At 44.4% G+C, this 27,919-nt stretch overlaps 1 protein-coding gene across 2 annotated transcripts in view; it reads left to right on the forward strand.

The window, feature by feature from the left end:
* ESRRB (estrogen related receptor beta) overlaps window positions 1-23,119 on the forward strand; it is a 132,405-nt gene extending 109,286 nt beyond the window's left edge. For both annotated transcript variants that reach the window (XM_015631934.3, XM_015631933.1), the window contains exons 4-7: window positions 5,583-5,693; window positions 6,316-6,477; window positions 12,306-12,575; window positions 18,691-23,119. In XM_015631934.3, coding sequence (XP_015487420.1) covers window positions 5,583-5,693; window positions 6,316-6,477; window positions 12,306-12,575; window positions 18,691-18,935 — 788 coding nt within the window. In that variant the 3' untranslated portion in view covers window positions 18,936-23,119. The remainder of the gene's footprint in view (window positions 1-5,582; window positions 5,694-6,315; window positions 6,478-12,305; window positions 12,576-18,690) is intronic.
* The last annotated feature ends 4,800 nt before the right edge of the window (window positions 23,120-27,919 follow it).

Genomic DNA, 27,919 nt, shown 5'->3' on the forward strand with positions numbered 1-27,919 from the left:
GAAGGACTGGTTTGCAAGCTCTGTGGGTTTCACCTGACTCTCTATGCTTTGGACCACCCGTTTGGGACATGCTGCTTGTGTTTCTGTGTGTGAGGAGCTGACACCTTGTGTCACTGCTCCAAGGCATGTGAGAGCCTCTAGGACCAGGTACCATCAGGTATCACAGGGCTAACCAGTCTAAGTCCAGGGACTCTTCAGTCAGCCAGACAGTGAAGAAACTTTCCTACCTGACTAACATAACCATGTAACCATCAAAGGTGGAAGAAGTTGCAGTATCCTTCTTGAACTGATCTAATTTCTCTGTAGGCTCTTGTAACACAGGAGATGGATTTTCATCTCTACTTCTCCTCATCCCCAGGATATTTCTTCATCCTCTCTTTCCAAGTGTAATTTCCAGGCTTGTTAACCTGCACCAGTCTAGTCACTGGGTTCTTCTGGCAGTGCTGATTTGTGACCCTCAAGTTGCTTTCCTGTATTTCAGATGAGTTGGGTAATTGCATCAGTCCCCTACCAGAAGACTCTCTAGGAGCTGGCCTCTTTTTGCCACAGCGTTAGAGCCTGATAGTATAAAGGGATCTTTTCTCATTCCCAAGCTGGAATCTGAGTAACAAAAGAAAGCCCAGTCAGTTTGTAGCCTCTCCATTCCTGTTTGGCCGAGATGCTTTTTCCTATAGTCTATTTCTTTCTCCATCCTGGCAGGCCTGACTTTTAATGATCATCTCTGCTGTTTCCTTGATAGACTTCCTCCTGGCTCATTCATCCCATTACCACATGCTGTCATCTCTTCTGAAGTTCAGAGCAGAAAGGAAGAGAGAAATTTTGTAGGAGACACTTTGAATACAACCCTTCTCCCTTCCTTTCTTCTCTGCTCTTCCATTCTCCAAGCCTATCCATTCCAGCTTCCTTGGCCAGTACCAATCCACATGCTTTAGACTGCAGCTCCTGGAGACAGGTGCTCTGCTAGCTACAGAGCAGCACCCCAGCTCAGACCCTGGGAGAGCAAGCAGTGTGGAAACTGCAGCTCAAGGATTAGGTGGGCAGTGGACACAGGACCTGGCTAGTGTATCAGGGAGCTCAGCAAAAGCAGCCCTTTTGCTTCCTGGCCAGCACTTGCCCTGTGCTCCCTTTGGTTGCATCCTTCTTGGTCTAGACACATATTGTACCATGCAGACCCTGTGCTTGGCTCCTCTGGTAGCTCTTTTGGCAAGATAGATCTTTCTGTTCCTATCAATCCCTGGGCATGTGATAGGACTCGATGGAAAGTGAGGCGAAGCTGGTAATTTGACACGACAGCTGATATTGGGCCTTGACTGCATTTCCCACTGGCTAGGGCTCAGCTTCACAGAGCTTTTAAGAGTATTTTTAGTCCCCAGAAAATAAAAGAGAAACTAAACCTGACTCTGTGTGCTGTCGCCTCTGCATACTCGGCTATTTTTACCTCCAACAGTCTCGGCCTGGGTCCAGCTTTTAAAAAAAGATGGAATTATTTTACTTCCATTAAGAAAAAAACCCCAAGGCCTGATGTTATCAAGTCAGTAAGGGGACATCTGATCCCAAAGTTGTCGGGCAGACGTCTCTCCAAGGGGCATGTCAGAGAAATGCAGGGAGCTTGAACAATCAGCAGATCAGCTCTCCCACTGCAGAGGCTTGGTGCTGGCACAGACCTCTCTGCAAGAGTGCTTGGAACACGAGTGGCACCCACAGGACACTTAGAAAACTGACATTCCTGCCCCAGGCAGGATGCTGAGCTGAGAAGTTCTGCACAAGTCCTGGCCCTGCCCTCCTCCCTGCAAGGTCAGAGGGGCCTTGGGCAGGCAGGGGAGCTGAGAACAAGCTGCCAGCGAGCTGGAACTCAATCCCTGTGGCATACACCAGGCTCAGCTCCATAGCTAGGTCAGATGAGGAGGACTTTCATGCAGGGTCTCTCAAAAGGTAACAAAATTGAATGAACAGCAGCACTTTCTTGCCATACAGGGGAATGGCAGGAGAGGACATGTTTCCAGAATAGGTAGCCTTAATTTAAAGGAACTGCCAGCAAGATAAGTTATCAAGGAGTGGTGCTTTCCAAACTTTGCCCCATACTGTTGATCTCAACTCCTTGCTGACACTAAGAGTGGTCCAGGAGTGACTGCCTGTGGTAGTGACATTTTTGTAGGATGAGTGTCTTCTCTCCTTTGAACCCGCCAGTTGTGGTTCATGTGAGCAGGAGCTTTATTCTGCTGCTGTCTTGTGAGGCTGCAGTACCAAATCCTATGTGAGTCTTCAGTATGGACAGCTGAATCTCATGTGTGGCTGCTGCACCTTGCAGTTAATGCTCTGGTGGCTGCATGTGTGGTGTGAAACCTGCCCTTGTGATTACAGCATATATGGCCCTCAGCTTTGCTCTAGCCCTCTCTCTTTCATCTCCCTCCTCCTTACTCCTTACTCCCTACTCCTACTTCTGTCTCACTTCCATTCATATCCCAGTTTACATCCCACTCTATTTCTTCTCTGCTCAGTGGTTTCCTTCATGCTGCTTCTCTGACCTCACCCACCACACCTCCCCACTCCATTTTAACGTCTTTCCTTTAGTGTCCCTCTCAGAGCTGCACTGTAACCAGCCTGCCTGTCTTAAAATCAACCACAGAGGAAATCAAGCAGAGCAGCAGGCATTAACCCAAGTACCTAGATACCACAGTACTGATTTTTGGCCATGCCCTTTCCTTCTATCTAGGTATGACCCATTAGACTTCAGATCTTTAGAAAAAGGATTTTACCATGATGCTTATGTCTGGAGTGTCACAGTCAGGGACTCAGAGGGTTGAAATGCTTTTGTTTACTGCAGTACCTGTGGGTCACTGCACTCAGCAGCTGGAGCTGGGATGTGCTGTGTGGGCTCAGCCTGTTCACCAGCTCTGCGGCTGGAGTGATGACAGGGTAGAGTTGTGGCTCTGCAAGTGATGATTGAAAATGTTTGCCTCAAGGAGTGTCGCACAGGAAGGGGAACAAGAGGAGGACAAACAGTTGTTCAGAATTAACAAGCTGAAGTCCTTGGGCAAACAGACCTCTATCTGCTTGGTGGGGGAAGGAGGGATGGAGGGTAAATCTCTCTGCGTCTTTCTTATCTTTTTTTAATGCACTTAAGTCCCTTGTGTCCTTATAATCTGATTGAGGGTCCCTAATACTGCTGCAACCTGTGCAGCCATCCCTCTGCCAAGCACTGGAGGATGGCATTCACCTTGGAAGGAGGAAACAGGCTCCTTCTCCCATTTCCTCCCTATTCCTCCTAGTTCCCCCTCCCTGCTGCTTAGCAAACTGCACAGCAAAAAGCATCCTGGAGGGCTGTGTGCTGCTTTCTGCCAGCTGAGAACGGCATCTCCTTCTTTCCCTCCCCCTGACCACTGGTGTGAGGGAATGCACCCACCTATGATCCTTACGTGGGAAAGTCCTGGGAAGATGTGGATCAGTCCTGAAGTCTTGGCACCCTGTTCTGGATCGCCCTATTATCCTCCAATATTATCAGGAAGTGTATTCCTGACCCTTTTAATTTTCATATCTGGTTGTTTGGTTTACCGGCAGTTCCAGAATTTTGTGTCCCTTCCTCCTCTCCTGGCTTATATTATAGGCTTATATTATAGGCAGGTATCATTCATACTGTAAACCATGGAATAGAGTCTTATTTCTTAAGAAACCAGGGCACATTTATAGAGGGAAAGAAATCATGGACAGAAATGAAAATTTCCTGCTTCATCCAGGATGTTATTACTGCTGTTTCTCAGGGACCTCCCTAGATAACCTCAGGTTTGGGATTCCCCAGCTGTCCTTTTAAAAGTTGCTCTCTGAAGTGTGTTTGGATTCCCAGGAAGGAGTCTTGCCCACAGGCTACCTGCCACTGGAAATGGAAATAGAGAGGCAATAGGCATCATTTTCAGAAACAATACCTACCATGTGATGGAAAAGAAAGGTGGTACTTAGGGATATCACTGAATTCTCTATACAGAGTAAGAAGAAATAGAAAATGGATCAGGGGAAACAAATTACTCAGTGTGACCTGAGTTCACCTATATCAGCTTCATACCTTTCTCTTAATCTTCAGCATCTGCTGTGCTCCCATAACAGCCACCTGCAGTAGCAGTTCCCTTGCTCTGCAGGTCTCCACACCTGCACATTCCTGCTCCTGCTCAGTGGGAGACTGCTGCAACTGAGTGTTGTTGGCCTGCTATTCTTGCTGCTTATGGGCAGTTGATAGTCAAATTGCTTTGGTGCTCTAGCCATGAAGAGTATTTGGATATAGATGTTGCAAGTAGTGGTTTCAGGTGGTGCAGGTGTGGCTGGTGTGAGCATTACAGTAAAAGCTTTCTCTTTTCCCTGACAGAGTAAGCAAACACGGTGCTGAAATGCAGTGTGACAGGCATGCCTCCTTCTAGGGCAGAATATTTGCCAGCTGACTGCAGATTTTTTCAGGTGTACAGGTTGTTGAAAAAGTGTCACTTCAAAACTGATGTGGAGTGTTTGCTTTTAGGTGTTTGTGTTTATGTAGCGGTATAATTGCAAAATATTAATGACAATGTGATTAGTAAGTGTATCACATAATTGTTTCCCGTGATCAGACTAGGTGAACTCCTGTGTGTTTTTAAGGGAGTACTTCTATAGTGTAAATTCAAAACTTTATTCTAATCAAATGCTCCTACATTTACCTTGAAAGATTTCTTTTTTCCAAAACTGTTTCTCCCATCAAGACTTAGTTACTTCAATTTCACAGACTGATTATCAGAGTCCATATGGCTGCCCAGAAATAAAAGACAACTGCATAAATATCTGTAGGGTTTTTTTCACAGTTTTTTTTTAATATTGTATTTTGTACTAATAAGACAACTTTGTTGCTGTTCTTGGTCTGTTGATGATGCTATGGTTTTTTGCATGCAGTATTTCCCAGTCACTGGGAATTTTTTTCAGAGTGCTGTTTCCAGTTTGCTTCACTGCATTTTGAAAGTGCTGCAACAAATTCTTCAGTGTCTCCCTACTTCATCTTTATCATTGCTTTATTGTAGTCAAGGTTGTTTCTATTTATTTGGATTCTACTTTTATTACAGTTGCCTTACTTGATCAAGGCTGAAACATCTTTGTTGAATTCATAGTTCATTATCTGTTTGCTATAGGTCACTTTTTTCAAATATAAATAGTGAGAGGTCACAGAACATTTAACTTCTCATTTTTAAGAACAATCTAAGAGTTTATTTTTATAACTGCAAGTTTGATTGACATTTCAAGTCTTTCTTTTTAAAAGCAGGATCATGTAGAGGACATTGAGGTCTGAAGCTTTTCATCTGCCCATCAGATTTATGGTGATTCAAGAGACTGAATGGGTTAATTTCTGTTTTCATTAATGTTTTGAATAAAATAAAGCTCAGAGCAGCATGCATAGAGCTGGAGGCAGTCTAGCTAGTATTGAGATTGATTGGTTCAGCTGAGATCTCAAGAGTTTGGGAGAAGGAAGCTCTCTGGAGTGTGGGGAACATCTTACTTAGGAAATTTTAGTATTTGCATGTCAAGGTTTTATATGGCACTAAGGAACATGAGGACTTGTTTGGTTTTACCTGCAGGTGTTCGTCTGGATCGAGTCCGTGGAGGCCGTCAGAAATACAAAAGGAGACTGGATTCTGAGAGCAGCACTTACCTGAGCTTACAGATCCCTCCCCCAGCTAAAAAGCCATGTACGTATTGGTCTTGAATTGTGGTCCTTGGAGCTGCCACTGTGTTTCTTTTCACTGGTCTCCCAAAAGTACAGTGTAAAGTGTAGCAATTGTCACTTCCTATTCCTGTATCAGCCAACACCGCTGGAATTTTTTCTTATGATCCTAGTGTAGAGGTAATTACACAGGCCTAGTACAGCTCAGGTACTGTATTCATTGTACCTAGGGTTTAATACCAGACCTTTCCTAGGAGATTATATAAATCCATTTAGTTATATTCTGATATTTTCCTTTACCCAAGCCATGTTGACAAAACCAGTCCCATGATGATTTCTCTCTTCAATACTACCCATAGCTCTTTTAAACTTTTCCACATCCCACCAACTTTTTGCCTCCTTCTTCCCTCACTGGACCTACCTGAGACAATGACTGACAACATTACAGCAGCTTCCTGCTTTTGTCATCCCTGTGCAGGGCTGGTTCGGCACAGGCAGATCACTACAGCTTGTGTAGCTGCAGTGTGGTTTTCTGTTGTGACTAAAACCATTACTGAGGTTCTAAGGGCTCTATAGTCATGTCTTATCCCAGGAGGGTTCACCTTATGTCACAAGAGATACAACAACTTCTCCTTTGAAATGTGCAGTGACTAAGATCGTGTCCCACTTGCTGGTGGCTGAGCCAGAGAAGATTTATGCCATGCCTGATCCAACCATGCCGGAGAGTGACATCAAAGCCCTGACAACCCTCTGTGACCTGGCAGACAGGGAACTGGTGGTGATCATTGGCTGGGCAAAGCACATCCCAGGTAAATGGGGAATTACAAGGGTGCGAGCATGAACAGCAAAGGGAGCTATTATTTATCTCTGTGCTTATCAGTTTTGGCCTCAACCAGGGCTTTTTCCCATTGTGATGGGTGAAGTACTGTTACAAAAAACTGCTAGTGATGGGCTCTCACTGGTAACAAACTCCAGTGCAGCCTATGATGGAGGTGCATAAATTGATCACTGTATGTGTGTGTGCTCTGGGATTATGCAGAAGGCTTTGATATGATGCAATGAAGTTCTCTGTCATATCTAGCATTGAGTGGCCCAGTGAAATCACTTGGGAAACAGCCTTAGGGATGGTATGGTGGACTTTCATGGTTTTGTACTACATCAACGTGTCCTAGGTCTGTTGTGTTTATAGATGAATAAATATTATGGCAGTGACTGGACTTTATTGCTAGTAACAAGGCAGATACACACCCCCTCAGCAGTGGGCATTCTTGTCCATACGCAGGAAAGCTTGTCATAATGGATTTGTCACAGAACAAATCCCATTGCAATAGTCAATGTGCTATTGCCAGTGAATCTCAAGGCTTCTTTGTTGACAAATAATGAGGACAACTTATTGGCAGTGTGACTGGCCTTGGAAGGTTCACTGACTGTATGCAGCGTGTGTCTGTGGGATTGAGTGACATAACAAGTGTCCCACACCTGCAGGTGGGGTGGCCTGAGGCTGAAGGAGCAGATATGGCCCTCAGTGTTGAGTTCTGGGCTCTTCCCAGATTTGGATTGGGAAGGGAAAATGCTCCCCTCTCTCTAGTCTCTCTCCAGCTTCACCAGAAATATATAGGTTGGATTAGTGTGTGGAGAAGGCTCGCCAGGGAATTTAGAGGATATCCTTGGGGTTTACAAGGCTGCTTTACACAGATTGCTCCAGATATTCACTACGAACAGCTCACTTCAGCAATCTCCTGCCTTCTGTCCCCCTTCCTTTTGCCAGGAGAATGTATGTGGTTCTGATACAGGTCTTTCTGCATGCTGTGTCTTCCACTGCATGGGTCTGTGTTGTTTTGCTTTGCTTCTTGGCTTTAAGTTCTTAATTTTTTTGATGAATCATCTTAACACAACTGATCAGACTAGTTTTCTCATGTATTTTGTTTCTTCCTGTTGCTCCTGTTTTGGCTTTTTGGTAGCTGCTCCTCTTTTTCTGTAGGGTGTTTCTCCTGGGACCCAAGAGTTAGTGGTTTTCTGGGCTATATGGAATATGGATTATTGCAAGATGAGACTATGAAGTCTGAAGAAACTTTTCGAGACAGTGTTTCTGAGAAGAGGTTAATTTGGTGGTGCCCTTCTTACAGGAGATCTGCCATATCTGCAGGGATTATACCCATCACTAGTGCTGGAATCCATCTGGGGCTGATTCATCACAAGTGGGGTTACAGTGGTGATTAGAGAACTCAGCCTGGATTGCTCTACTAACCCAGTACTTGGAGTGTTAACAGGAATGGTTTTAATGCAATGAAATTAGCTGCTATGGCTGTCCAGTGAGGTGCTGTTGTACATCCTCTAACCTTGGCTATTTCTGTTCACACAGAGTGCCCAGCTGTAGTTCCGTGCTTGTGGCTGTGGGATGTGCTGAGTTCCTACAGAGCTTTCCATCCTGACAATACTATCCCAGAACAGGAGTATAGCAGAGATTGCTCCTGCACTGTGAAAGGGGCTCTTCCTCTCCTTTCTGAAATCAGGACATACCTGCCATAGTCTCAGATTTCTCTGTGTATTTTCCTCTCCTATCAAAGGCCCTACAATACAGTAACAGCCTCAGTAATCAGCCTGACACAGTTCAGACCAGCAGCAGTATTTTATAACTAGACTGTGCACAGGCGAGAGCTCAAGAATTGTTACATAAGAGAGCAGTACTGAGAGAAAAAAAGATAATAAAAGATAGTTCATAATAATGGAACAAAACCTCTGTAGTTCTGCAACAAGTATGAAACATACTGAGTTATGCAGCAAGGGGGCAGAGCAGGGCAGGGCCAGGAGCCTGCCAGGTGTCTAAATTATCTATGCTCTGTATTTTTGCCTTCCAAGGATTTTGAGCAAAACATGATATTGCTTCCTGTATGTGTAAACTCATGGTCAGAGAAAGATGGAGAAAGGAGAAAAAGTCACATATTATTGTCTTGTGTTCACGCTGGAATTAGTAAAGAAAGATGTGACATTAAAGTCATACCAACCCTGAAGGATCCCAGGTGCCAACACAAACTTCTACCCCACAGTATTAGTAAATAAAATCAGTAAAACTTAAACACACTTTCCTATGATAACAATAAAACATGGTTTAATCGGGTTTAGCAAATGTTATTAGCTCAATAGCTTATTAGCCATGAGCTCAAAAGCCACACTTAGCCAATGTGGGGTTGTTCCCTTCTGTATGAGTCCCCCTCCCCACTACTTACACTCCCCCCATGGAAATTGTCTTGGAACAACATCCACCTTTTCTTGCTTTGATGCAGGGTGACAAGACTTCTCTTGAAGGGTGACGATGAAGGCTCTCCCAGGGTAGCTGTTGTGCTGTTCTCACCAGGAAGACATTAGTACTAGTACAGAATGAAATATGGCAAGTGGAGTGACAGCAGCTGTGTCTGGAGTGGCCTCAGATCCTATAATTACATCTCCTTTTATTACCTCTGCTAATGGCCCTCCAGGATGACAGAAATGATAATAAATTAACAGATTATGAACTCCACTTGCCACAAATTATGTGACTTTTTTTTTTTTTTTTAAATTCTGGGAGCTCCCACTGCCAAACCACTGAAATAATAATAAAAAAACCCCCAAAATTAAAAAAAAAACAACAACCTGAATGTCACATCAAATTGTCGCATTGCAAATAAAGCAGCTTTTCTCAAGGTGCACCTGGGAAGGAAGGAAACATTCATGCAGCTCTGTGCTAGAGCCAGAGGCTTCTCTTTTGCAGCAGTGGTGGATTGGGCACCTTTCAGGGTCAGACTTGAGAAAAGAGCAAGAAACAGATCACTAAGGGCATTTTCTGGATGCTGGGCCTTCAACAGCTCAAGAATGCAGAGCAGTTGTATTCTAGTAATTCCTGGGTGCTGTAAAATGACAGAAAATTTCACAACTAGAGGTTCCCCAGTATATAAAAAAATAGCAAGCTGGTGATTTTGGCTGTGATTAACGTTTACTTTTCCTGATTTCAACTCTTATAACATGAGAGAGTTATGCTTCCCCTTTACTGCAATGATTCAAGGACAGTTCTTTTAGCCCTTGCACTCCACATGTGTGAACACTGGAGGAAAAGGGTCCCAGTTCTGTCAGACATTTCAAGTCCAGGCTTCACAGCATAGTGCTCTCTCTTCCCACTCGCCTGCTGGAGCTGGAATTGTTGGCTACTTGGGAGTGCTTTTGGCCAGGGGCATTCCCAGGTGGGTGGGGCAATTGCAGCTGGCTCTTCCGTTCTTCTTGGCAAAGGGTAAAATACTCTGTCTCCTGATCTTACCTGCCACAACAGCCTCTGGGAAAGGGCAATTGATAGAGCTGCTGTGTTCAGGCTACTTCTAGAGTTAAATCAATTTTTCTACTTTATTCTGTAGCAGAAAAGTATGAGCCATGCTTCTCCTGGATTCTCTCACTCTACTATGTGACTGTGTCTCAGTCTTTAAGAGGTGTTGTTGGCAGACTGCAGTGAGGCAATGGCCTAAAGCCTTTTGTAATCCAGATGTGGAATGAAGCTGCAGAAAGAGCATGTGACTGATCCAGAAAATGGACTTAAGGCAGCAGCCTAAATGCTGGACTTACCTCCGTGGTCAGAGCTAGGTGAGGGGTGACCAAAGGAGAGCTGTCAAGTTCTAAAGAGTGGCTGTGCACCTCTGATCTCAGGGCTAACCTCATCAGTTCCATGTGCAGCAGGCAGAGCTGTGGATCCGAAGCACTGGAGCTGCAGCAGCCTGCACTTGGACTGTCAGGAGTGCTGCATTCCAGAGCAGCACAGTTCTGAGAGCAGGGCATAAGGGGCAGAAGGGTGAGATAAAGGACAAGGCACCCACCTCCCAGCCCAAGCAAGAGGTGGGATTCATCAGGGCTGTGTGGACAACAGACTGTGCTGTACAGGAATCAGTCTCACAGTCATGGAGCTGAATTTACAGCTCTTCTCTCCAGTAGCCTGGACTCCTCTTTAGCTGTTCCCTCTGGCACTCCTCCCCAGTGGTGTATTGATTCTTCCCTCCCACCCACTGCTCCCCTCAGACCTTGCACACACAGCACGTGACAGCTGATTGGTATCTGTTAATTAATGTGGCCTGGGGCCTCTTTTCTATTCAGTGGCCTGATAAGGGAAATTGGATGTCCAAGGGCTGCCAGGCCATTATCACCCTTTGCTTCCCCTGGCAACACAAACACAAAACATGGCGTAGAGATAAATAAATACCACTAACCCACCCTTCTGCCTTCCCTTCCCCAGCTGAGATAGTGCAGATAGAAAAAGAGATCCCACAGTCAGTCAATATAGTAATCATCAGCTCTTTTGTTAATTGCCAACTTGATAACAAGAGAAATCAAATGATCATCATGGTGGCTGTCTACATCAGCCCCGATGTGGGGCCAAGAGCTGTGAGCAGGGTGGGGTGTGGGATAAGGAAGTCCAGATGAGCCAGGCAAGCTGGGAGGCTCCTGCATAGAGGCTCATGAGTTCACAGGTCTCTTGGTGATCCCCAAGGTTTCATAAGCACCTGGGGAGAAAACTGCCTGGGGAGGCTAGTGGAGCATCATCCTCCCAGCTGAGGCATGCCAGGGTGTCCCATTCTTTCACAGCTCTAGGAACAAGAGGTGATGCAAGAGGCTGCCAAAAAAGTGCAATTTCTGCACGTCCATGGTGGGCAAAAGCTGCCTAGAGAGGACCAACACACTGTGCTTGACATTCCGGTTTGTAATGACTGTTAGTGTGCCCATCTCTCAGGATCTTTCATGGTCTGGCTGCCAAGGGTGTAAGGTACGGAGGGCATAACAGTTTTACTTCCCATGCCCTTTTTCACTGCCTTGAAGTGGACCTTACCTGGTTTTTTTTGTCCTCTCCACTTTCTCAAGTGGACTCTGGGGCTGTCAGGGTATATCTTTGCTCTTTCTGTATTTGGTAAGAATATTTGGTTCATTGTAGGGGCTGGTTCCATTGCTACTAGGTTTGGCTCTGACTTAGGTACTTGTATGGCACAACAAAGGTATTTTTATCTCTGGGTAGGGTTGTAGGCAGAGCTGCTGGTATGGAGATCAGAGTGCAATGAGGAATAGGAGGATTCTGATCACAAATGTATTCATTTTTGAACACATTTTGGTGCTCTGTTGTGGCAGGACTTTTTCTCACCCTTGCCAAAATGTGAGATTGTAGTATCCTTGTAATTCAGGCCTGTGTCATTCCCTCCTGTCCCATCAGAAGCCCTCTCTTCTGCCATCTGGAGCTCTTCTCTGTTCATTTTTCAGCTAGGACAGACTAAATGGGCTGCAATACAGACCAACAGAGGAAGAGAGGGGAGGCAATGTGGTACAAAAGAGTTGCTGCTATGAAAGAAGCAGTGGTCATTGAAAAGAGGTTGTCACCAACCTTGGGCTCCCATAAATGCAGTCAGAGCATCAGAACTCCTGTTTGAGGCTGTGGGTGGGCATAGGAGCAAAGGGAAGGGTAAGGTCTGTGTGTGCTGATTTCCACAGAGACAGGGTCACTTTAGTGAGTTTTTTTGGGTTTTTTTTTAAAGCAGCAGGCCAGTAGAAAGAGTGATGGTTTGAATCTCAGGGAAACTAAAGACCTAAAGGCTTTGCTGCACACCCATTTGACCCTGCTTGTCTTTTGCCCTGTTAGGGTTCTCCAACCTCTCCCTTGGAGACCAGATGAGCCTTCTGCAGAGCGCCTGGATGGAAATTCTCATCCTGGGCATTGTGTACCGCTCCCTGCCGTATGAGGACAAGCTGGTCTATGCTGAGGATTACATAATGGATGAAGAGCACTCTCGTCTGACAGGGCTGCTGGAGCTCTACCTAGCCATCCTACAACTGGTGCGCCGCTATAAGAAGCTCAAAGTGGAAAAGGAGGAGTTTGTCACGCTCAAAGCTCTGGCCCTCGCCAACTCAGGTACAGCCCTGGCCCAGCCAGTCATGCAACCAGCCAGTCAAGGCTCACGCTGTTATTTGACCTGGGATGAGACTAGAGCCTACTGCCTAAGAATCTCTGCCTGTGTCATGCAACATTCACAAAGCTCTGCTCAAAGCTGGAAAACAGGGAGAAATGAGGCTTACTGCTTACTTAGCTGTGCTCTGACCCTGTAGTAGGTTGTGGAACAGAAAGGGATGGACTGATTGCTGGTTTCAAGCAGTAAAAAGGTCTGTGGAGGCCTTTTCCACTAGCAAGCTGACTCCAGTGCCATGAGCTCAGAAGAGGGATGTGGGCCACACTTGCATCACCTCAGTAGTGTTGGTCAGACACAGCAAACAGGGAAACTCTCATCCAGTCTCAAAAAGCTGTGGTGTTGGGACTGCCTGGCCCTGTCCTGGAGATGTTGAGGTACCAGAGACACTGAACCCCCCTTTAACTGGGAGACAGTGTGGATGTAGATTGCAGCCCTCAATTCAGCAGGCTGCATTGTATCAAAGCCAGCCAGACATGGATTTGTTCAGGAGTTTCATCTGAAAGAGAAACTGCTGAAGCTACTGTGTGACAAGGGCTCCCTCTACATCCCCTGAGTCTCATTGTCTCACATCAGGTCTCTTTGCCAAATTTGCATCATGCAGGTCACAGAATTCACCTTTTCAGTCCAGCTGGGAAACTAGTATCTGTGTTTGACTAAAGGCACTTTACAGAAAAACACCCAGTGTGAAGCCGGAAGGATTAAAAGAGGGGGAATCTTCATCTTGTTTGGCAGCTGACTCTAATAATCATTCTCTCAGTTTAAAAAAAACAAAACAAAAGGCACCATATCTTAATGTCTGTTTGCCTGAGTTCAGCTTTGAAAGAATGATCTTTGTTGAGCTGTGTCCTATGACTCTGGGTCTTTTTATACCTGACAGCTTGACATGATAAACTTCCTGTTCCATAGTTGTGTTCTGTGGCTATGGATATATTACTTCAAGTGTAAGCACGTGGCCCGGGATTCTGTGAGGCTGCCTAACCATTTTACACCATTCTGTCCCTGTTTGCCATTCACCCACCCCTCAGCAGTAGCAATTAAAAAAAAATTCCTTACAGCTCATTGATAAAAATGTTGAGTAGCAGCTGGTGTTTTTACTGATCCCTGTGGATTTCCATGAGAAAACTCTTCTTCAGGGATGATTTACCACTGATAGCTACTGTGAGATCTGTCATCTAGCCAGTTACTAATCAATTGAAAGTGTTCTTTATTGATATTGCATACTGCTAATTTTTTAATGAGAATGTCCTGTGGTCCTAAGCCTTATAAAGCCTTATAAAAACCTAAGTCTATTATATCTGTGCAGTTAACTTTATCAACCAAACTTGTAATCTCATCAGAGAATGAAATGAAGTTTGTTTGACAAGACCTCTCTTCCCAAGTATCATGTTGACTGGCAGTAAAATCACAGAATCACTTATGATGGAAAAAACCTTTAAGATCACCACTTCCAACTATTAACCCAGCACTGCCAAGTCCAACACAAAACCATGTCCTGAAGTGCAATATTTGCATGTCTTATAAATGCCATCCAATTTAGACTTAATTGAATGTCATCTTCAGTTTTTCCTTTATTTTTGCCCTGGTTCACATGAGGCTAGCATAGAAATTATCAGATATGACTTAGGAAAATATGTGCATCATAAGGATATTTCCAGTCATCTTGAATTTCTTAAAAATACCAAGACTCATTAATCTGCCCTAGATGACCCTCAGCCAGCATTTTTAGTATTCCTAAAGCCAAGTTATCCAGCTCTGCTGATTTCTGTGAAGTTTGTCCTAATAGTACTAATATCTTCTTGCATAAACAGACTATGAAGTCTTCATCATCCTCATATAACACAGGTATATAAATATAAATTCTCTTTTCTAAATAAGACAGAAATACTTACAGAGGACTTCTATCTACTCTGCACTGCTATTAACAGGTTAATCATCTCCAGATGAAAAGAGCCCCCCTACAAATGATAATTTTTCTTCTATTCCTTAAATATTTATAAAACTTCTTTACTGTCCTTAGCCCTTCTAGCCATGGCTTTTCTTCCTATGTCCTTCATTTCCCTTATAGTTTTTCTGCGCTTCATAACTTCGTTCCATTTTAAAATTTCTCATATATTGCTATTTTAGTTTTAATTGCTGCCTTCACTTTGCCACTGAACCAGGATGGGCAGATGGCCAAGGCTAGCCTCTCTCTGTGCAGTGGTGGCTATGGGTGATGTAATCTACTTGCTAATGAACCTGTCTACCTGAAGGGTCACAGGATTAAAAAGGGAGAAGGCTCCTCAGAGAGGCTGAAGTGCTAAGGTAGCAGTTGTGACAGGAGAAGTGCCACACTGGGACATTCACTTGGCCCATGCTGTGGACACTGCTGTCAAGTTCTTCACAGTGCAACAGAAGCACTCTCTGCTGTTGTTGCTTACTGTGCTTTCAGGACTAAGCCCAGAGTAAACCTTATGAGGCAGTCTCCACAGGAGTGGAGTAACACTGAACAGAGAGCAGAACAACCAACATTCATCAGATGCTTTGGGGTTCCATTTCCAGTGCTGTGGAGCAAAGATACCAAGGTAAGGGTCAGGAGGCACAGGCCAAAGCATGTTCTCAGCTGGATGGAAAAAAAATCACTCTGACTTCACTGGTTTCTCCTAGTGCAGCTAGAAGTGTAGCTATGTAGGAGCATAATCCACAAAAGTCCTGCTTTGTTATTTGTATTAAATCATATGAAAGTAAAGCATGGGATTTTTTTTTTCATGTAATTAAAGCTTCTCACAACACACAGGTAAGGAAGCTGGAATAGGGCAGGTGTGTTTTTCTGTAGTAACTTAACATTGAACCTTCACATTCTTTTAATGCCAGTTGTTTTTCTTAGTATATTTTTGACAGGCATAAACTTACAGAGCCTGCATGTATGTGCTTGCATGCAAACAGCCAATTCCTAAAATGAGAGGAAAGAAATTTGGGCCAGGCTTCAGCTCCTTTGGATCAGAGATAGGGCTTAAAGATGAACACCTAGATTAGCATCTGTGCTACCTAAACCCGTTTCTGCCTTTCCTCCCCTATAGATAAATTCTGTGTAATTGTTCATGCAGATCTGTGTATACTTTGGTTTAGGTTAGACCCTTCGGATCTAAGAATTCAAGCAAATGAAAATATAAGTGGGAGCTCACTCACTCTTTACTAGAGAAGAAGCTGACAGTAGGCTGACCTCTGAGTCCTTGGTGTGAAACACCAACAACACATCTGCTGGGATTGGCAAAGATAATTCAAGAAAATTCTACTGAAGGATGAATTCTGAATTCCCAGAGCAGCACCCAAGTCCCACACAATATGATCACCCATTTTTTGATAGAATAGGGGTACTGCAGACTTAATTTGTTACCCTTCAGAGTCAGCAGTGCATTTTTAAGCATTCCTAAGTTCTCTTTCCTTAGGAATAAAAATTGAGTAACATATGTATTAAGTAGCCCTTAGGTTAGCATACAGCACATAATCATTTTAGGACATTCCAGTGTGGACAAAATTTATTTCCCCCTTTTTTTTTCTGTAATGCATTTTAATGCTAAGATGGAGTGAGCAATGTCTAGATCTGGAAAAGGGATGCATAGCAAATTCTGTACTAATGGGTCCTGTGAGGTTCCCATTCCCATCAGAAGCTGCAAGAACAGTTAGGTGAGGAAGCAGTGGGCCTCATCCATTCTCACACCTGCCCTGTAGCCCATGCCAGCCCTACTAGAGAAGGGCTGCTGGTATGAAGCCCAGCTTCTAGGCCAGCTGACCCTCAGGGACATGGTCAGGCAGCCTGCCCCACCTCAGTGCTCTGATAGCTGTAAAAATTCATAGCTATTGATTTCGTAATTAACAGTTTATCAATGCCATCGACACCAGTTCACTGATGGATTGCAAGGAAATTAATCCTGCAATGTTGTTTTATTTTTTGCAGTCAGCTGCCAATTTTGAGCTTCTTTCAGCCACGTGTGGTGGGGGTGGGGCAGGCTTTGATCTTTATTTCCCCAGTCTCTTCACTGTATATGCTAAGTTATTTAGTACTGTTAATTCTTGTCACCTTACAGAAGGCAGGTAGCAGAAGGGCAGTTTTGGGATTCTGTCTAGTGTACAGCAGCATCAGTATCCAAAGGCAGAGCACCTCCTTGGCCCTGAAGCATGGCTCATTGCACGGTAATTCTAGCACTCGCTGGGATCTGCAAACTCTGACAGGCTGTGATTACTTCTCCCTTTTGTGCCCCTAGCCAGAAGGACATTAAGTGGAAAGGATAGAGGACACTCCAGCTTTTGATACTTCCAGTCTTCAAAATGACCTCTGCGACTTGGCAGGAAACAGATCCCACTCACTTCTCTTGGATTGTGTATGGAAATTTTTCAGAGGTGCTACCTGGCTGGGAGAAGTTGCCAGACTGACTTGGCAACATGCTTCTTCCCCTCTTCTTTCCAGAATCAACCTCTGTGTCTAGCTCAGGTCAGTGTGATGACCTAGCAGCCCTCTTCTGAGCTTCTTTGCCTGGTCTCTTGGATAAAAAGTATAAAATGCATCAAGAATCATTCTTCAGTAGGCTTCTTAGGAATACTTCCCTTTAATACCTTCTTAATTAGTCCATTCCTTCTAAACAGCTTCTTAAACAGCTTTCTTGCTAGACATAATATTTTCCCAACTGTTGTAATACTTTATAAATCATGCATCATAAATAGCATTTTTACCACAAATATCTTACAAAATCCACAGTCTGTAGTTTGTGTTGTGCTCTCCATAAAGATGACACATGTTTCTAGAGAGATTTTGGCACTTCAGTCAGCTTCCTTCCCCTTCACTGCTGTCACTCTGGGGAACCCATGTCCTCACATTTGTGTTTGTGCGTAGGCTTAGGCTGAGCCAGAGCACTGCCACACTGCAAAGCCCAGGCTGTGATGGCAGGCAGTGCAACTATGTGTATGCATGTGTGCTTGCCACACTGTCTCTCTTTGCCATTGCTTCTGGGTCTGTTGCCTTGTGGCAGGAATCTTTATCAGTAGGTTCAGTATTAAGTCTCTGAACAACGAAGACAAGGCATCTGTGTCTCCAGTTCTGTCATGGTTTTGTAAGAAAGAAGCACATATCAGCAAGATGAAAAAGGAGAAAACCTTTGGTGATGCTGTGCCTCTCTGCTCTTCAGTGCTGCCCTCTGACACCATGATTTACCCACAAGTTTAGCAGTCTGTTTATGCTGGCTCCCTATCTCAGCTCTGGGCTGGGTCCTTTCCAGCTAGCTACCTTTGCTTCACAGACTCTCCAGGGAGCCTTGCAAACCCTGCTAGCCCCTCCAACAGCTCATAGAAATTTAACAGGCAGCTGAAGGGAAGAAGCCTTGCAGGAGCCATAGGTTTCCTTTATTTCAGCAGGAAGCTCCTTGAGCAGCTGCTGGCGGTCTCTGAAAACAGGGCCATATGCACAAAGGTGGGTCTGGAAACGCCCCTGGGCACGCTGGTTGTGACCTACTGGGGCTTTTCTGTCTTGCTGACACCCTTAGCAGCTGCACGGCAATTAGGCAGTTTAGACAGATGAAGCGCTATAGCAGCGTTAATTATTCTTAATGAGATTGCTCCCAAGCGGCAGCACAGCAGCTGCTGCCCCTTGCAGGGTGACTCTCCCCATAAGGAGCACAGAGGGCAAGTGGAAGTGCAAATCACAAAGGCCCCTGCCTGACCCCTGCGTTGCATTGGGGTGGCTGGCAAAATGGGCAGCACACAGGGCACGTGTGGCACCCACCTAGCCTTGGCAACCTTTACTGTCCCTGCACTGCTAGGGCCAACACGCTGGGCTGCTGCCACACTTCATGCAGCAGCACCACACCTGCCAGCAAGCTGGATTTTTCTGCTTAAGAAACAAACCAAACAGCACCCCTCACCCCCTGCCCTGGGTTGTGGGGGTGGAGGAGTGGGGGTAACAAAAACAACCAAAAAAAAAATCCCCGCAAGAACAGATAAGAAGGAAAGAAAATATTATTAGCTTCAGAAACATAAAGGATTTCCTTTCTCACGTGTGACTCCTCTGCTGTCTTTTCTCCCTCACCGCAGACTCCATGCACATAGAGGACATGGATGCAGTGCAGAAACTCCAGGACCTTCTCCACGAAGCCCTGCAGGACTACGAGCTGAGTCAGCGCAATGAGGAGCCCCGGCGAGCAGGCAAGCTGCTCCTGACCTTGCCTCTCCTGCGGCAGACGGCTGCTAAAGCTGTGCAGCACTTCTACAGCATCAAACTGCAGGGCAAGGTTCCCATGCATAAACTCTTCCTAGAAATGCTAGAGGCAAAGGTCTGACAGCCCCAGCACCAGCTGACAGTGGCCGGGGAACAAACTAGAAACAAAGATGCAGACAACGGAGCAATCCAAACAGCAGCAGCAGCCACCGCCGGCTTTTATCTCCAATCATTTATTATGGAAGAATTATTTAATGTCTATCTGTCGGCGTGACTGCAGAATCTTGTGTACAGGAGGGGGGAAACTTTTAATCAGTCACCTGTTTCTCTTTTTTTTGTTGTTTTCTCTGTGGGAAATACCAGATTATGCTCTTGCACTTGTTGAGGCATCATTGGGGTTCAGCCCCTCTGATCAGTGATGCTCTCAGCGCTGTCCAGGCTGCCTGCTCCCCAGCTCCCTCTGCCAGTTCTGGAGGGGGACTGGGGACAGAAGCAGGAAGAGAGGAAGAATAGAGTCAGTATAAACTTTATCTGCTGGTGTTACGAGGGGTCAGTTAGAAAAGGAAGCAGCCACGGTCCTTCTTTTTGTCACCTTTCTGCCTCTTACTATAGAGTAGATGCTCCTTTGGAGAACAATGCTGCTGGACCTCTCCTGAACAAACAGGCTGCCTCCCAGACTCCTCTAACACTTGTACATACAGGCCCCACTTCTTACTGGGAAAGATGCTCCTAACTGTGTAAGATATTCTGCGACCTTGTACAGTGTGTCATTACGCCTGGCTAGTCCCTCCCATGTACAATCCCCGCAGGCCCCTGAAGAGGTAGGATGTATGTCCCTGAGAAAATGCAAGTCGTTCCCAAATGGCAAGAGAAAAGAGCCTGATGTTATGCTTCAGTGCTGGGTTGACTTGATAATCTCTGCATCCTCTCCTATGTGGTGCTAACTACAATTCTTCCACACTTTTCACCCCATAGTGTATCACACCTGCCTCTTCAGCTCAGCTGAGTGCCATTCCCCACCTGTTCCTTGTGGCAGAGAACACAAGGCTTTTTCTGCATGGTTACTGCCCAAGTATAAGTACACCCCAAACCAGATCTTTCCTAGACTTCATTAGAGCTCTTTGGCTCCACAGAGACTTTAGGCTTATTGCCAAATTCTAGTTAGGAATCAAGGGCACTGCTTTTCAGAGGAGGCAGCTCTAGAGCCTGAGAGATTGCTTTCTTGTGGCAGCCTAGGGAAATAAATTAGAGGATGGCATGAAACCCCTGATACTCCAACTACTGTCTTCCCCTGCCTCATCCCATTATCCTCAACAGCAGGAAAAGAGCTAGCATAGATTATACCTGGGGCTGGTATGAGGTTCTCTTGCTGATCAGAAAGCAAATACCTGACCTTGAGGTGGCAGGAGAAGAACAGGGGGAATGTTTATTTACTCCTCTTATGTAACCAGGTTCCTGCTGTCTCCAAGCCCTGGTTTAGATCTGCTGCCTAAGCCATAACCGCTGAATTCCCAGTAGCCAGAGGGGAATGTAGGTGGCTGACAAAACTGACTATTGGTATTCTCTGAAACTTTATTTTCTAGGTCACTTAGTTTTAAGTCATCCTGAGCTGATGAAACCTGAGCGTATTGTCTTCTTTTTGTGGTCAGCAGCGTGGCACCAGAGGTGAGAAAAAACCTCTGATCTACATTTGAGACACTACTAACTATTGCCTCTGTTCTCCACCCCTTCCTGGCTTCCCCAGGAGAAAGGTGGTGTGTCAGAGGAGTAGCTTGCCCTCAGGAGTAAGTCTTCCAAACCAGGGTTGAGGTGAGTGATCAGAGACACTGGCTGCTTTTCTGCTGGAGCAGAATGTGTCCCAGCAGGGCTGTCAGTACTGCAGGACCGTGTTTTGGCAGGGTCAGACACAGGGTGCTGGCACAGTGACCTCTCAGCTCTCATAGCCAGGCCACACCTTGTACTTAAGTTAGTTCTGTTCCATCTCCTTTGAGTCTTCCTGTGCTACACAGCCACTCATTTCGTACTCACTTGGTAAAGGAATTGTCTTGCTTCAGGTATTTTAGTAAACCACCAAGACCTAAGGGGCAGAAGGCACAGGGGAACTGGTACTCCTTCTGTGCTCACAGCAGTAGCAATTACACAGTGGCCTTGTGCTTCAAGCAGTTACCTGTGCTTCTCTCCCTCACACCCTCCCAGAGGAAGCTGGGGAGAAAATGAGAGGCTTTAGGTTGCACTCATGATCCCTGTATCCATCTGTGACTGAGGGACCAAAGTGAATTGCATTACAGAGCCAGCTTGCCTTGCGCTGCACTCTGGTAACTCCTTCTGGCTGTGGTGTAAGTGCTTTCACAGATATGCTGGGTTGCATTATCATCTGTAAGTCTGACTCACTTGACCACTGCTGCAATGCTTCCCAGTCCCACCAGCTGAGCTGCAGCACACTGTGTCCCAGCCTGCTGTGCAAAGGTAGCTGTCCCAAATGGGTTGAAAAGATCCTAAGAAGCAGTTCTTACTCTGTTGGGCCCTGCTGGAAAGGTCATTTACTCACACACCAACACACCCACCAAATATCCTCAAAAAAAACCCCCAAAACTTCCCAAAAACAACCCCAACAGTCTCTTCTAGCTTTGTTGTATTTTAACTCAGGCCTGCTCTCCATAACAGGAAACTATCTACAAAACATGGTTATGGAGATCTGCCGAGTTAGCTTCTAACCCACAGAGACTGCTGGCTATTTAGATTAGGGCTACAGGATGGAGGCAGCTCCTGCCTTGGCATAGCAAAATGAAGATACCAAATATATTTTTTCCAGGAACTTCTTTCTCCATTAAAGCTGTATAACATTGGAGCCCATCTGAATATTCTCCATTGCTTGAAGATAATATGCAGGGAAATGTTTGCATTTCTTCTGAAATAGGATGGGAAGTGAACCAGACATTACTTAGGACATACTAAAATCTTTAACAACCAAGGAATGCAAACTCTTCCCCAGGAACTGGGACACAAACACCTGTCTAGATTTAACCCTTAAAAGGCTTGTACCATTCTAAGTTGGGAAGATCAGGTCTCTTGAGCCCTTCAAATGAGTTCAGGAATCACAATCATCTCTTCCCAGTTACTCTGATCTGCTGTGCATCACAAGTGCTATCACATTGACACAGCTGAGGAGCATTTCCAGCTATGCAATGAGCTGGGATTGCACAGGAGTCTAATGTAGTATAGTCCCCCCAATGCACTTTGAAGTAGGAAATGAAGCTTCAGCAACTGCTTAGGTCTTTGAATGCTCACAGTCTCTTACAAAAAGGTTTGGGGACGTGGAAGGTGAGACATGAACTAGGAAGTGGGTTCTGGGTCGGTGCTCTTTATGCTGCTCCTTTGTAATACAGGATTCACAGAGTCAGCGTCATACAACTGTCCTTCATGGGGCAAAAGATGATGGAGCTTGAGCCTTGGGACACAGATGGGCTCTAGGACTTTAAAGAAAAGAGAAGCAGTAGAGGTAAGTGTATCAGTGACAGTGAATAAACCAACACCAGCAACTATGGTAAAAGCAGTTCCAGCCCCTGATTTGCATGTGTGGATAACAGAAACCATGTACCTGTCAGCTACTACAAAAGGCAGTTTTTCCCAAGTGACCAGCTCTTCTGTTTTGGGCTTGTTCTTCTCTGGGAACAGCAGTGTCTGACCTGTAATGCAAAACAAATTTCACGGGGATCAATTAAAAGGTAAATTACCACTCTGAATTTAGGTTTCTGGGGAAACTTGGGCATTACACCTCGCAGCAAAACTGTGAAGCTACAACTGTGTTGTCCCCACAACAATCAGAACCTTGCAGTATTGCTCATGCTAAGGGGGCATTATTTTTCTCTTTGTAAGCTATGTCATCTTTTTTTTCTTTTTAACTATTATAAATATATAAAATAAAACATGCTTCACCAGAAACATGTAAGCAGCTATTAGAGGGGCAAGTAATTGAGAAAGACCCTAGAATGTAACATGTTGAGCTTTTATTACCAATTGGAGCTAAGAAAACAGAGCTTCCACTTTGTATCCACAATCTATAATCAATCATATGGCCAAAGGCTGCTCTGTTGTTCTTGTGGCTGGGTTATGTGGAGAAGCCAGAGAGAGACAGAGGCTGTGAGAATGATGCAGGGAGTCATAGACAGTCAGTGAAATAAACAGTATCTACTTAACTATTATCTGCTCCTAAAAAAAATAACAACCTGTTAAATAAATTGTATTCCTGTGGTACAGGTCATTTCAGACAAACCAAGAAATAAAACAAAGAAATGTAAAAACAAATGCAGACAGAGTAATGTTTATTGTGTTTAGGAGCTGCTCTGTTCTGTCCCTTGGGATGCACATGGCTCCACAGAAAAGGCTGGTGGGGGGGAAGCCATGATCTGTCTGTATTGGCTGTAGGAGAGCAGGAAAACCACAGCCCTCTCACTTAGAAATGCTCATTTCATGTTTTTCCATATAAAAGAAAAAAATCTCTGCCAGCTTCTGAGTTTTTGTGAGATGAGCTTTGCTGAGGACTTTTAAGACAGGCACTGTTGCCAGTCTCTGCCACAGACCAGTCGATTTCTCCCCGTCACTCCTTTTCTTTCCATGTTCTACACTTCAGTGGTGCAAGGAACAAATGGGGGCAAGCGATGAAAAAATCTTGAAGTTGTTCCAGTGGAAAAAAACCTCTCTAATCATAAAATAGACCACTGGCTTAAACCCAGCAGTGACATCATGAATGTTGTAAGCATTACAGCAGCTGCCCAGTGCTTATGAAGTAGATGCAAGTGCTAAAGTTGTGGCATTCACATTGATCTGGTGGTCAGGCAAGAGGGAAAGCTCATAGCTGCTTGAGAAAACAGAAGGAAATGCACTTTGCTAATTGGGGCAGAGATGTGAGAAACAAGGACCCCAGGTTTTTGTTCTACCTCTGATTCTATCAGTGTACCAGACACCGTCCCACCCTCTTTAAGCACCTCCATCTCCAACACAACTCAGCCAACATTGCTAATGCCCTTCTTTTAGGCAGTGGCACTCACTGGGATGATGCATCAAACCAGGCAATCGAGGCTGCCCAGCCTGCCCTCTGAAAAGGAGGTGGTGGCTGAATTAGTGGTGGCCAGTGGGAAAGACCAGGGGCTAAAAGTGAGCCTGAATGAAAAAACAAAATGAGCACAGAGCTGTAGTGGGACATGAAGTATGACAACCTTCTTCTACACTGGAAACAGCTATCCCCAGCCCCACAGTCAGCAGCACCCTGACTGTGACAGATGCAGTCTTGGAACCAGCTCAGTTCCCTTCCAAGTTCACATACACAGCTCAGTCACACACAGCCCACCTACGTTGTGTGCATAAGTCCTGTGAATGTTGTATCCACTCACAGAAGGTTTGGATTTGGCCACTTCAGTAGGACTTTAAAATGGTCCTACTTCAGATTAAATATAGCAAAGGGATGTCAATTTTTGGCTTTTGGGGTTCTGAAAAGTTCACGTGGCACTGGAGTTGATGGTGTTGATAGTGTCAAGAGATTGGTAAGGATGGCTAGTGGATTACAGAGGGTTTGAGCCCTACTCTTCAAACACCTTTTAAGGGCTTTTATAACATTCCTTGGTCCCTTTAAAGTTGTGGCTGCCTTACTGGCATTTCCTGGGTGTTCTTCTTTGTCTAGGTTTTTTTGAGGCTTTCCTTGCTTTGCTTACAGTGTTCACTCACACTGGAATTAATGAAAAAAAGAGAAGGGGATTATCTTCATAGTAAGCCCATGTAGCATTGAGAGAAACTGAGGCCAACCCTGATATTTCCTCTTACAGATGAACTTCACAGGAAATACTAGGAAAATTTAATTTCTCTGATTAGCTGGAGAGGAAACAGGTTTCTTTACCAATCAATGTCAAGTTCTCTAAACACATTTCTCTCACCAAAAGTTAAGGGCATGCTTAACTGCTGGGATATGTTCTTAAATTTCAAATGTTAAAACAAGAGTCCAGTAGTTTTTTGTGGCTACCTACACACAAAGTAAAAGGAAAACCAGCAAGAGAACTGTCCCTTCCAATTCAGGCCATTCTATGATTCTATGATGATTTTTCTCTTTCAGGCCAAGGTATGACACAGAAAATAAAAGCAAACATTGATTGAGGTACAGAAAATTTTAGTGTTCAACTTGCAGTAATGGGAAGCTGGAGAGCTTGCACTGTGTGCCTGGCTTTCTTTGGAAAGACATTTTCTCCTATTGCAGCATTTTTGAAATGACACCATAGGAAAAGTGGAACACCTGTACCTGGGGAGCAGGAGGACAAACCTAGCAGTGTGCTGAGAGAGCAGCAGCATCCAAATAATCATAAGTAGAGGTGAAGTCACAGGAAAGATCAGAACTGGCTAGAGTCTCAAAGCATCTTTTGCAGGAAAAACAGAAGAAAGAAAACAGCTACCAATGACATATCACAGATTTGCTGAAGACTTCAGTGCTTGACAGAGTTATTCATAAGTATGAGTCACATGCCTACTGCAACCATCTCTTGGAAGCACACACAGCACGTGCAGAAACATCTGTGTTGGTTCAGACGACAGACCCTTTAGCCCAGCACCCCTCTCTGCTAACACAGCCAGCAGCAGATGACCAAGGAAGAATATTAGAACATGGCAAAGAGGTATAAATAAGTCTCTCAATTTAAGGATCCAAGTCTCCAAGCAATTTAAGGATCAAAAATCCTGCTCAATTTTCTTTACCACTTACAATCTTCTAGGTTGTTGATTTTACCCACAGTAATTTCTTTTCAGGGAGGAAGTATGACAGCCAGCCTTACCCCTTCCCTGGGTACACTCAGCACCAATTAGGCTAGGAAAATGTGACCATGAGAAAGGCAAATGGCTGCCTTCTATCACTTGATCTTGATGCTTTAAAGACAAGTACAAAAATCTTATCCCAATCTGAAATACACAGACATACAGAGACCCCTCTTGCTGTAGCTAGCTACACACAAATGTACACACCCGTTGCATTATTTAGTTATGATTTCATTCACAGCACTACTGGAGCTCGCAATTGCCTTCAAAGTAACTTAGAAACAAGATTAGCCTATTTAAATCACATTTTCCTAATAATAAAAATAACAGATTGAATTCCTTCCTCTTTTATATGGATGCAGTCTTTTCCTCAATCTTTTTCTCTTTTTATCCACCTGAAAAACAGAGGAAACTAATAAGGCACTTCTTCTGATGTAATCCTTTTATTATAATACAAATGAATGTTTTAAATCCTGGATATTTTAAGGAATTCCTTGACATATTGAACAAAATAATTTTTAATGTATTTCTTCCTATTGCACAGTACAAAGTTGATTTCTGTTTAGGAATCCCAGCTTCCTTCATTCAGAAATACCAACCTCTTACTTCTTTAAGTGCTTAAAATCAGCACATTGCCCGTTCTATAAAAAGGTTCAGAAACAAGTTCATTATTCTGATGAATGAAATTGTTATACTTTTTTTCCTCTGATTTGAAGAAACTGGCATTATATTTTCAATAACCTTTATAATATATTCCTGACATAACTGCAGTTGTTAAATTATAAAAAGCAGGGCAGCGATCAGATAAAGAGAAGCCAGGACAGTGTAAACTCAAATCACTTTGCCTAAATTGGCAAGAATCAACATAAAACAAAGCTGCATTCATTAGATCAGTTACAACAAAGCACATAAATCATGTTTTTGAGAGGGGTTGATTTGCACCATATGCCAATTAATTCAAGTGCAATGCATAAGTTATAAATAATCTCATTGGAGTGAAGAGTGTTATACTTGGAATGAAAATTATTTAACTGAAGCCAAAATTATAATCACCTTCAATAATTGCATTTCCAGCATTGCAAATTCTTTTCCATCGCAACACTGAAAACAGTCAATGCTGCAAATGATTTTCTATTACATTATTAAACTCAAACACATCAACCAAACTCTTCTTTATATTTTTGTCAGTTGTTAATGCTACTACAAATCAGTGATCCTCTGGGTCAGTCTTAGGAAGTATGGCTTCATCAGATATTTTTCAATCTAATGAACCCTTGTAACCAAGACTTGGGTAATCACTTATTGGTGATACATTCCCCATTGGTTTTGTCATTATACCACAAAAAATCAGCAGTGTCCTAAGGAAGTGATGTTTCCAGCATTGGCACAGACATCAGCTTTTAGAGGTGCTATCCCCAGCTCTTGCACTGTCTTGAGCTCTTCTAGCTCAAACTCACGTTTTCTAGCTGCAGAAAATCCTAAATCACTCCCTCTGCACATTTCTTCTTTTCATCAGAGCTCTATGATTTCTCATCACAAGGTTCCTGCTCTGATCCAGCCTGTTTCCCTGGCTAGCTTGGATATATTTTTGGTTTTTACACTACTAGTCAGTCTCTTTTTCTGCTGGCTCCCTCCTCCTGTCCCGTTTCTGGCACACTGCCAGAAACATGTGGGTGAGGAAGCCACAAGTGAATATCCCATCCCCTGTGGCAGCCAGTCTCACTGAACTTCTCCAGACCTCTGGTGGGATACACTGATCCAGCTTCCTTAAAAACAAGGCCCGTGTGGCTGGCAGCCAGCTCACTCTTCTGGACACCCTCCACTTGGAAGGAGAGTCACCCCAGCTAACAGTGTTTATTCTGTTCCCATTGCTGAAGCTTTGCTCAGATGTGGTGGCTTTCCAGTGCTGCAAGAAATGCAGTGTCACCTAAATGACATTCTCCAAACCAAAGGAACGGCTAAAGAAGGATATTTGTAAAATTACACCATTGACACCCTTTAGGTCAGGTTATCCTTTCCTATCATTCTCAAACTTCTGTCCACAGCCAGATTAGATCAAAGCAGCTGCTGCAGCAACTCAAGTTAATTGAACAAATTATTCCAAATCAGAGAAATACCACACTGACCTCAGGCTCCACTGCACAACTCAAGAGAACCTCGAAATCCTGTCAGCATAAGCCAGTGAGGCCATGCAGCAGGACAGCACACAGCCACATGTGGTGTTGCCAGTGCTTTAACGAGAATAGTTGCATTCCCATGATGCTGTGTTTGCTTTGCAAATAGTTATTAACCCAAACTTGAGTTATAGCAATT

This window comes from Parus major, chromosome 5 (genome assembly GCF_001522545.3).
Source record: "Parus major isolate Abel chromosome 5, Parus_major1.1, whole genome shotgun sequence".
Lineage (NCBI taxonomy): Eukaryota > Metazoa > Chordata > Aves > Passeriformes > Paridae > Parus > Parus major.